We start from the raw sequence: 10,540 nt of genomic DNA, 5'->3' as shown, positions 1-10,540 counted from the left end.
ATGAAAATTTTATTATTTGTTTTCTTTATTACATTTTTAAATTCATTACCTTTTGGTGAGACTTTTGAAAAGGAACAACAATGTGAATTTATTAAAAATCAAAATTTATTACAACCAAGATCAATTTTCATTTCATATTATAATAATAACAATAATGATAAGGCAAGAATTGATTTTATAAAGTTAGAGAATAATTCAAAATCATTTCAAGTGTTCCAATCAAATCAAAATATAATTAATGGAATAGAATTTCTTTCGATAACCTCAAATTCAAGTGTAAATATTTTAATTTTAAAATTTTATTTTTAAAAATATAAACCAACCATTTAAAATAAATATTAATATATATATTTTTTTTTTTTTTTTTTTTTTTTTTTATCTATTAATTATTTGATAGATATTAGTTAAACCAAATAATGAATACACTGAACAATTGCAATGGGGTAATTCATCGTCAAAATCATTTTCATTCAAATGGGACAATGAATTGTATCAACCATACTACACAATTGATCAATGTTCAATTAAAAATACTTCAAATTTAAATTCTACAAATACCTTTGATTTATCTGTTGGTAAATTGACTGCAATGGTTGTTAGTGGATCAGGTAATTTTTCAATATTAAATGGAAATATTCAACCTAATGAAAAACAATTTGAATATCAGTCGAATATCAAAATGACAAATAATGATTTAAAATCTTTTAAATCTTCATTTGATATTGAAAATAATATTCACTATTCTTTAATTTATGACAAAAATAATAGTTCTAATAATAATAATAATAATAGTAATAGTAATAATATTGATAATAGCTCAAGCATTTATTTAATCATCACAAATTTTAATAATGTTAATTTAAATGACTCAACAAAACCAATAACTACAACAATTCCAATTAATATCCCTGACATGGATTTAAAATCAATGGGAATTTCTGGAAATAATAATACAATAATTATAGCAGGCTTTGATAATAAATCAAATACAACAAAATTCTATTCAGTTAATATATTAAATAATAAAATAAACTATAACAATACAAACACTACAACCAATTTTAACAATTCAACCAATATTGATAATAATAATAATAATAATAATAATAATAATAATAATAATAATAATAATAATAATAATAATAATAATAATAATAATAATAATAATAATAATAATAATAATAATAATAATAATAATAATAATAATAATAATAATAATAGTATTAATAATAATATTAATATATTACAATCAAATCTAACTTTATTATTTGAAAAGAATATTACAATTTCAAATTTTGTAAAATCATTGAATTCAAAATATTTAATGATTTATTCTGCAGATTTAAAAATGGTGTCTGCTTATAACATTATAGATAACAGTTTTCATTCTTATTCAAACTTGGAAATTAGTGTTCCTAAAGGTTATTCAATGGTTGAAATATTTTCAAGTGGATTAAATGAAACTGTAATAAAATCAACATCAATTGATAATTCCAATAAAATTAATAATGATGGAATTAAAAATAAAATTAAAAACCAACAAACAACAGTTATCATTGTATCAGTTATCATTGCAGCTTGCATTTTAGGTTTAATTGGTGGTGCAATCTTCTTAATAATTAAAAAGAGAAGATCAAGAGTTAGCTTTAAAAGATTAGATAAAGATAGAGAATCTCACAAATACCCACAAGATAACATTACAATCCTCCTTCAAAATTATAAATAAGATTATTATTTTTTTTTTTTGTTTGTTTCTAAAGGATCCATAATAAAAATCAAATATATATATATTTATAACTAATAAAAAAAAAAAGTGTTTTTTTATTTCATTTTTTTTTTTATTTTTTTTTTTCAACTAGATTTTATTTTACTTAATATTGCAACTAAAGCTTTTGCAGTTGGTAAATCTATATTTGAAACGACTTGATTAAGTTTATTTTCAAATTGCTTTAACTAAGATTAAAAAAAGATAAAATTAGTAAAAAAAAGAATAATTTAGGAAAAATAATAAATTAAAAATTAAAATATTTACATTTTTAATATAAGAACTCATAAACCTGTGTACTAGATTAAAGAAATTTGAATCTTTTGATAATAATTTTGATTGTAATAATAAATTATCTATAAAATCTGTAATAATCTAAAAATAGAATTATTTTAGTAATGTAAATAAATAAATAATAATAATAATAATAATAAAAGTAATAATATTATAATACCTACTTTTTCATTTAAAACTAATTTTAAACCAATAAGAGTAGAGAAAACAGAGATTATATTTTGATTCCAAGTGAATTGTGTTTGATTGAGTGTTGAAGATACTAAAGCTGAAAAGAATTGAGTTTTAATATCCAATGAAATATCTTTGTGTGATATTAATTTCTTTACTAAATTTAAATGGTGATTTTGAAACTCTGTTGGTCTCTCCAAAATTAAAGGGACCATTATCGATTGAATAAAAGCTGATTGATGTTTTAAGAAACATTCTGTCAATAAATCAACCATACCTCTACCTATTTCTTTTAATTCTCTAATCTTTTTATTATTATTATTTAAAAAAAAAAAAAAATGAAATTAGTAAATGTTATTAAAATATTTAACCTAATTGAAATATTTATAATAATTATTATAATTACTTTAGGTAAAATTAGTAATGAAAAATATTGATAAATTGATAAATAACTAAAATCTAAAGATATAATCTCTTTGAAAAATGATATAAATTTATCCTCTGTGTAAGTGTGTACCTCTAATAATCTAATGGCTTCATTTATATTTGATATTGATAGCAATGGTTTTATTAAGGATGATATGGAAGATACATTTGTTGATGAATTTTGAGTTAAAGGATCAAAATTATCTTCATCAAAGTTTGTTACCATAGATATTGATTTTAATGCTTCACCACTTGTGAAAAATGAATGAATTGCTAAAATACTTGATATCTCTTCATTCTCCAATTGTTTCGATGATGTTGTTGCTGTTGTTGTAGTTGTTGTTGTTGTTGTTGTTGTTGTTTTTGATGTTGCTTTAATTTTTTCTTTCTGATCTTTTGTTTTAGATGTTGCTATCTCTGCTGTTGTTATCGTTGCTGCTTTTGATATGATTGTTTTTGAATGATTTTCATTGTTTTCTTGTGATTTATTTGATTGACTGCCCTGACTTAATGAATTTTGATCAGTTTGAGAAAATGTAAAAGGATTGAATAGGTGACTACTATCTGTGATACCCTCTTTCTCTGTGAAATTAGTGAATTCTGGTAATAATGTTTGGAATTGAATTGACCAATCTTGTAAATGCTGATTAAAACTTTCATCTTCATCTTGATCATCATTCATCAAATCGATTATTTGATCATTATTAATGCCCTCTATATCTTGATTACCAATTGATTGTTGTTGTTGTTGTTGTAATGCTTTGTATGGTGTCAATAAACTACCACACCATTTATTTTGAAACTGTGATTTAATAAAACCCTTTAGATACGAATTAAATGGTTCTTGATGCTCTTGTTGTTGTTGATCTTTCTCTTTTTTAGTTATTGAATTATTCATACTATCAATTACAAAATTAATTTCATCATCTATATCTTTTTTATAAAAAGTTGTAAATGGATAATATAGATTGAATGATTGATTATTATTATCATTATTAATATTATTAATATTATTATTATTATTATTATTATTATTATTATTATTATTATTATTATTATTATTATTATTGGATAGTTTTCTATTTTCATAATTTTGATTTATACTAATATCCAAATGAAAATCGATTGTTGAAAGTAATGAATCAACGATAAAACTAATAAAATGATTTGAAGAGTATGTACTGTATCCTATTAAATCTTGAATATAGGTATTCAATAACCAATTCTTTAAAGATAATTTTGGTATCACTAAAATAGTTGATGGAGTATTTTCACTATCAAAGCTATTTAATAATACAAGAAACCAATTTAATAATTCAATTTGTAACTCTTCTTTAAATGTTAAAATATAAAATTTATTTGAACTATTTCTTGTTTCAATAATATTATTGTTATGGTAGTTGTGATGATTACTTTCATATTCTGTTGAATTTAAAAATTGAAAAAAATCTTCCCATTCCCATATAAATTCATTTGAAATTAGTATATTTTGAAGTAATTGTAGGCTTTCAATATTTGTTGATGATGATGGTGTTGATTTATCCTTTTGTTTTAATTGACCTCTCTCTTTTAACTCTTGACTACTAAATTCTTCAATAATCTCATCATTAAACTCACTACCTCCATTGGTTGTTGAATTTTCATAAAGATCTTTTTGTTTTTTTGAAAAACCATTTAATAATATTTTAAATATTATTTGATACAAGTTAAACTTAATTCCCATCACATTTAAATTAACAATTAAAAAAAATAAAACATTGAAACTTTTCAAAAAAAAAAAATAAAAAAATAAAAAAAAAATATTTTAAAAATTTTTGTGGTATTACCTCTTTTTTTTGTGAAAATGATAATTTTACAAGTTTTAATTTTAAAATAAAAAAAGATAGAATATTTATATAAGCTATGAAATTTAAATTTGTTTTTTTGTGGTGGTTTTGAAAAAAACCTTTTGTTATAAAAACAGTTGATATTATTATTAATCAATTGTATAAAATAAACAACACACATACTTAAATTATTTAAAAATTAAATATGATATTTTACTATGATATTCAATTTTTTTTTTTTTTTTTATATATGCGGAATGATTATTATGTACATTTGATATTTTTTTTTTTTTTTTTTTTTTTTTTTTTAGAATTTTAAAAAAACACCTTAATAGATTTGAGATGAACCTTCAGCTGCTTTCTTTGATGGTTTCTTCTTCTTTTCACCGGTGGATTGTTGTGGAGTTGGTAAAACACCACCGTAGGCGATGGTAACGTGTTGGAAGAGAGAATTTAATTCAAGATCATTACCGACGGCCCAGTTGATGTGTTGTGGTGTGATACGGGTCTTTTTACTGATTGAACAAGTATTGTGAGCTAACTCTAAAATTTCAAATACTAAATATTCAAGGACGGCAGCTAAATAGACTGGTGCGGTACTTTCAACACGTGGAGCGAATCTACCTTCACGTAATAATCTATCAACACGAGATACTGGGAAAGTGATACCGGCACGAGCTGAACGTGATTCTGGTTTGCTCTTTGGTTCACCTGTTCTGCTTACACGTGGAATGACTTTCTTTGGTTTGGCAGCAGCGGCTGGTTTGGATGAGGCTGGTTTGGTTTCTGACATTTTTAAAATTTATTTATTGAAAAAAATTGGTAATGAATACTATTTATTTTTTAAATATATAAATAAAAAAAATTATATATTAATAAATTGTTTGGTTTAAAAATATAAATATGACTGTAATTTTTATTATTTTTTTCTTTTTTTTTTTTTTTTTAATATAGAAATTTAAATAATAATAATGTAATAAAATTAAAGAGTGTATAATTTAGTTGTTATCAAAAAAAAAAAAAAGTCGACTTACATTAAAAATTATACTTTAAACTGTTTTTGTGTGATATGGAGAATAATGAAATAAAAAAAAAAACTTTAAATATTTTTGACTTTTTGAAATTTTTCAAATTTTTCTCGCACTAAAGTAAAACAACACACACAATTTTTTTTTCATTTTGGATTTTTACTTTTTGAAAAAAAAAATTAGTTGTTTTTAACGTCGAAAAAAAATTTGAATTTGAATTTTTTCAGAGCGGCAAAAAAAAATTCAAAAAAATAAAAAAAAAAATGTTCGTTAGTTTTTTTTTTTTTATTTTTAAAATTTAAATTTTTTTCGTTTAGATATTTGTAGTTAAAATATTAAAACAATACTCAAAATAAATTAGTATTTGGAATTATTATCATTATTATTATTATTACTATTATTATTTTTTATTTTTTATTTTTTTTGGGAAATTTTTGAGAAAAAAAAAAAAAAAAAAAAACAAAAAAAAAAAAATAAACAGAATTTCTTACTTTTCTTCCCACTTAAATGATCATTTCTTGTGGATATAAATAAATTAATTTCCAAAGGTGGTAATTAAAAAAAAAAAAAAAAAAAAAAAAAAAAAAAAAAAAAAAATTATTCCTATTTTTAGAATTTATTTATTATTTTCACACCCCCCTGAAAACAATCAAAATTAAATAATTTAAAATAAATAAAAAAAAAATAAAAAAAATAAAATAAAATAAAATAAATAAATAATAGTAATTGTTTATTTATTTTATTTTATTTTTTTTTTTTTGATTTTAGTATTAGGATTTTATATTTCCAATTTTGATTCCTAATAGTAAAATTAAATAATAAAATAAAATAAAATAAAATAAAATAAAAAAAAATTAAATTAAAAATGTTTTATTTTTTTAATTGTGATAAATTTTTAATAGTTTATTTATTATTTTTTTTTTTTTTATTTTTTTTTTTTTTAATTATTTAATTATTTATTTATTATTACTTTTTATTTTTTTTTTTTTTTTATTTTTTTTTTTTTTTTTTTTTTTTTTTTTTTTTTTTTCTTTCAAAGAGTGTATTCAGCAACTAATCTATTATTTAAAGTTACATTTGTTGAGCCAGCATTAATATTTCTTTTTAAAAGATCTCTTAATCTATCGAGAAGTGTATATTTTGGAATACAGATATAAGCAATACCACCTCTTTTTTGAATTTCATGAACCAATTGATCTTTTCTCATTAAAGTGATTGGTTTATGATTAATACGAAATTCGTTGATATGAGCAGCATAAGTTGCACGTCTACTCTTGAGACAGGTTTGAATGGTTTCAAATTTGAGTCCCAATTCATTTGCAATATAACGGAAAGATTCATGAGTGAATAGACCATTTCTTTGAAGTACTTCCCAATAGTAATCCAATCTTCTGAGTTGATATTCATTGATACCGAATGCATTGTATCTACCTGGATTCTCTTGTGTTATATTGGTGAAGAATGGTGTATTGATCAATTCTTGGTTCTTCTTTCTTGCAAATGCTATTGCTTTTCTTCTAGTCTCGATATATTTGAGAGCTTTCATCTCCATGATTGACATTGGTTGACCAGGAGGAGTGATTGTAATTCTCTTGTAATAATTGACTCTCTTACCTTTTTGATGTGGTACCACCACTGGATCTTTTGGTGGTGCTGGTGCAACAGCTGCATTATTACCAATGGCTGTGATTCTGTCATAGTATCTATTATCATTTACAACTTTAACATTGAATTCACTATCATTGTCATCCACTTGGTCATCGTCACTATCGTCGTCACTGTCGTCACTATCATCACTGTCATGAGTTTTGTTTTTCTCATTCTCTAATTCTCTGTATAAATCTTCACCTGTTTGACCTCTTTGAATTCTTGTTCTCTTTCTTAATTCATCAAGTGTTCTATGAGGAACTGGATTTACTCTATTGTTGTTCATAAAATTACATTTTCCACCTTTCTTTGGTGCTACTTGGGTTTTAATCTCTGCTAGTGCTTTGATTTTACTACTATTGATATTATTATTATTATTATTGTCATCCTTTGAAAAGAAACGTTCATCAGCGAGAATCTTTTGATATTCATCTATAAAGTTATTATGAATATTGAATAGATGATCTTCTTTTTCAGATTTTTTAGAATCTTTTGAATTCAATTCAACATGCGGTTCTGAAATATCACGTGGTCCTTGATACTCATCATCATCGTCATCATTATAATCATCGTCGTCGTCATCATCATCATCTGCACCACCAGCCATACCATTAAAACTAAATCTATTCATTGATCCTGTTGTTGTTGTTGTTGTTGTTGTTGTTGTAGTTGTTGTAGTTGTTGTTTTCTTTGGTTGTGGAAGGTTAAGTATACCATCTTTTGGATTGAATACTGAAAGATCAATATCTTCCATATCTTCATCTTCGCTATTTTCACTATTATCTTCGAAATTTGAAAGATAAAACTCTTCTTCTAATTCATCCTCTGCCAATGCTGATGCTATTGCTTCATCATTTATATTATCAAATCTATCTTCAAAATAAAAATCATCTTCTTCATTATAATCATCATCATCATCCTCGTAACTATTTCTTAATTTCTTACTTGGAGTAGTTGGTGTTGATCCTTTTATATTTGAATTACTAGTTGTAGTTGTAGTGGTTGTTGTCTTTTTCTTTGGTGATTTATTATTTGAAGTTGTGGTGGTTGTAGTAGTAGTATTTGGTTTTGGTAATTCAAATGGTTTAACTGATTTTGTTGGAGATTTGGAAACTTTACTTGGACTTGCTTTAGGTGAAGGAGATGGTGAAATTTCTTTAGTTTTCTCCATAAACTCATCTAAGTTTTGATTGATTCTTGATCTAGTAATAATACCACTTGATGGTTTATTTAAAATTTCTACACTATCTTCACTCTTCACTTCAAGTAAGCCATTTGTGCTTTTATCAATATCATTTAAATTATTATTATTATCATCATCATCATCATCATCATCAAATAAAGCTGATCTTCTTGTTCTCTTTTTATTTGGACTTTTAATATTAACAAGTTGAATTTCATCGTCACTATCATTAGATGCACTACTAATTAAACTATCTTTATTCACTTTTGAGAAAAAGCTTCTAATATCACCACTCTTATTTAATGGTTTACTATCAACTTTTTTAATATTACTATTACTCTTATTATTTTTATCATTTATATTATTTATATTATTTGTATTATTATTATTATTAATTGTATCATTTGATTTATCTATTTTATTATTATTTGAATTATTTGAATTATTTCTATTTGGTGATTTTAAGGAATAATTTGAAAGTTTACTAGTAATACTTAAAGTTTCTTCATCTAAATTAAATGGAATTGGTAATTGTTTACCTTGAAGTGATAAAGATAATGATGGTGGTCTTTCAGTGTGTTGTATATTTTGAATTAAGTCATCTTCAGTTTCACCAAATTTTGGTCTCTCTGTTTCCATAATTTCTGCCAAAGTTTTCTTTTTTATTATTGGTCTTAGTGGAGTTTTCTTTTTTCTAGGTGTTTTTCTTTGTGGTGTTTGTTTTTGTGGTGTTGTTGGTGCTGTTTGTTTTTGTGGTGTTGTTGGTGCTGTTTGTTTTTGTGGTGTTGTTGGTGCTATTTGTTTTTGTGGTGTTGTTGGTGCTATTTGTTTTTGTGGTGTTGTTGGTGCTTTTTGTTTTTGTGGTGTTGTTGGTGCTTTTTGTTTTTGTGGTGTTGTTGGTGGTGTTTGTTTTTGTGGGGTTGGTGGTGTTTGTTTTTGTGGGGTTGGTGTTTGTTTTTGTGGTGTTGTTGGTGGTGTTTTAGTGGTTGTTGTTGTTGTTGTTGTTGTTGTTATTGTTGCTGTTTTTGATCTAGTTTGTGGTGGTGGTGTTGTTGGTGGTGTTCTAGATCTAGTTTGTGGTGGTGGTGTTGTTGGTGGTGTTCTAGATCTAGTTTGTGGTGGTGTTGGTGGTGTTGGTGGTGTTGTTCTAGATCTAGTTTGTGGTGTTGTTGGTGGTGTTCTAGGTCTTGTTTGTGGTGTTGTTGGTGTTGTTGGTGTTGTTGGTGTTGTTGGTATAGTTTGCTTTTGTGGTGTTGTTGGTGGTGTTTGTATTTGTGATGTAATTGATCTATTATTATTATTATCACCATCATTATTATTATTATTATTATTATTATTATTATTATTATTATTATTATTATTATTATTATTATTATTATTATTATTATTATTATTATTATTATTAATATTATTTGATTGAGTTTTATTAGGTCCATTTAAGTTAATTAACTCTCTACCCAAATTATTACAAATTGAAATACCCAATAAATTTTTTTGATTAAAACTATTATTTAAATTAATTTGATTGAATTCTGATTCTAACCATTTTAAGGAATTTGTGATTGATTGTTGAAGTGATGTTAATTTAAAAGAGTTGAAACTATTTTTAATATCAAATTGATTTAATCCTAATAATTTTGAATAAAACATATTGTTATAGTAAACTCTAAGTGATTGATCGAATGCAATGATATGGTATTGTTGATCGAATTCATGTAAACTTGTATTTGGAACTGGTGGGAGGGTCTTTGCAGCATTAATATCATCCATAGTAGTGAGATGGTCGATAATAATTTTATAGTTGATTGGATTCTTTGGAATGAACTTATTTAAAGTTTCTTTTAATTTATTTGTAAATAAAATCATATTTTCTTTAGTTGGATTTAAATTATCTAAATCTTCAAACATTGAAAGATATTGGCAAGAGATAGAGGTTTCATCATTACCATTATTATTATTATTATTATTATTATTATTATTATTATTATTATTATTATTATTATTATTATTATTATCATTATCAATTGAAAATAATGGATTAGTGTCACTTTGATAATGTTGTAATTTTGCCAACGAATTCCAAGTTAATTTTAATAAATAAATTAAATTGTTGGCGAAAAGTACTTTTTCTGAGAATGTGGTGTTGCTGGGGAATATATTAAAGTTTTTTTCAACTCCAAGTCCTTTTTTTATATTTGAA

The 10,540-nt window shown here is 23.6% G+C and overlaps 4 protein-coding genes across 4 annotated transcripts in view; 1 reads left to right on the top strand and 3 right to left on the bottom strand.

The window, feature by feature from the left end:
- On the top strand, positions 1–1,726 carry DDB_G0279671 (hypothetical protein; the record flags this gene model as incomplete). Its single annotated transcript, XM_636497.1, has 2 exons — positions 1–276; positions 398–1,726. 2 exons carry the CDS (start codon positions 1–3, stop codon positions 1,724–1,726), a joined length of 1,605 nt encoding a protein of 534 aa, XP_641589.1.
- A 125-nt stretch (positions 1,727–1,851) lies between these two features.
- DDB_G0279669 (hypothetical protein) lies at positions 1,852–4,379 on the bottom strand (the record flags this gene model as incomplete). Its single annotated transcript, XM_636496.1, has 4 exons — positions 1,852–1,953; positions 2,033–2,140; positions 2,224–2,535; positions 2,637–4,379. 4 exons carry the CDS (start codon positions 4,377–4,379, stop codon positions 1,852–1,854), a joined length of 2,265 nt encoding a protein of 754 aa, XP_641588.1.
- A 431-nt stretch (positions 4,380–4,810) lies between these two features.
- Positions 4,811–5,275, bottom strand: H2AX (histone H2A; the record flags this gene model as incomplete). The annotated part of the gene is made up of 1 exon (XM_636495.1): positions 4,811–5,275. The coding sequence occupies one exon, from the start codon at positions 5,273–5,275 to the stop codon at positions 4,811–4,813; it is 465 nt and encodes a 154-aa protein (XP_641587.1).
- Positions 5,276–6,543: 1,268 nt separating this feature from the next.
- Positions 6,544–10,540, bottom strand: part of DDB_G0279665 (hypothetical protein) — a gene marked incomplete at both ends in the record, with an annotated part of 4,134 nt that continues 137 nt past the window's right edge. Inside the window, one exon of the mRNA XM_636494.1 lies at positions 6,544–10,540. This exon is cut by the window's right edge and continues 137 nt beyond it. Coding sequence (XP_641586.1) covers positions 6,544–10,540 — 3,997 coding nt within the window.

This window comes from Dictyostelium discoideum, assembly GCF_000004695.1.
Source record: "Dictyostelium discoideum AX4 chromosome 3 chromosome, whole genome shotgun sequence".
Taxonomy (NCBI): domain Eukaryota; phylum Evosea; class Eumycetozoa; order Dictyosteliales; family Dictyosteliaceae; genus Dictyostelium; species Dictyostelium discoideum.
The sequence above is the reverse complement of the archived record's forward strand: the minus strand, read 5'-3'. Positions and strand labels throughout refer to the sequence as shown.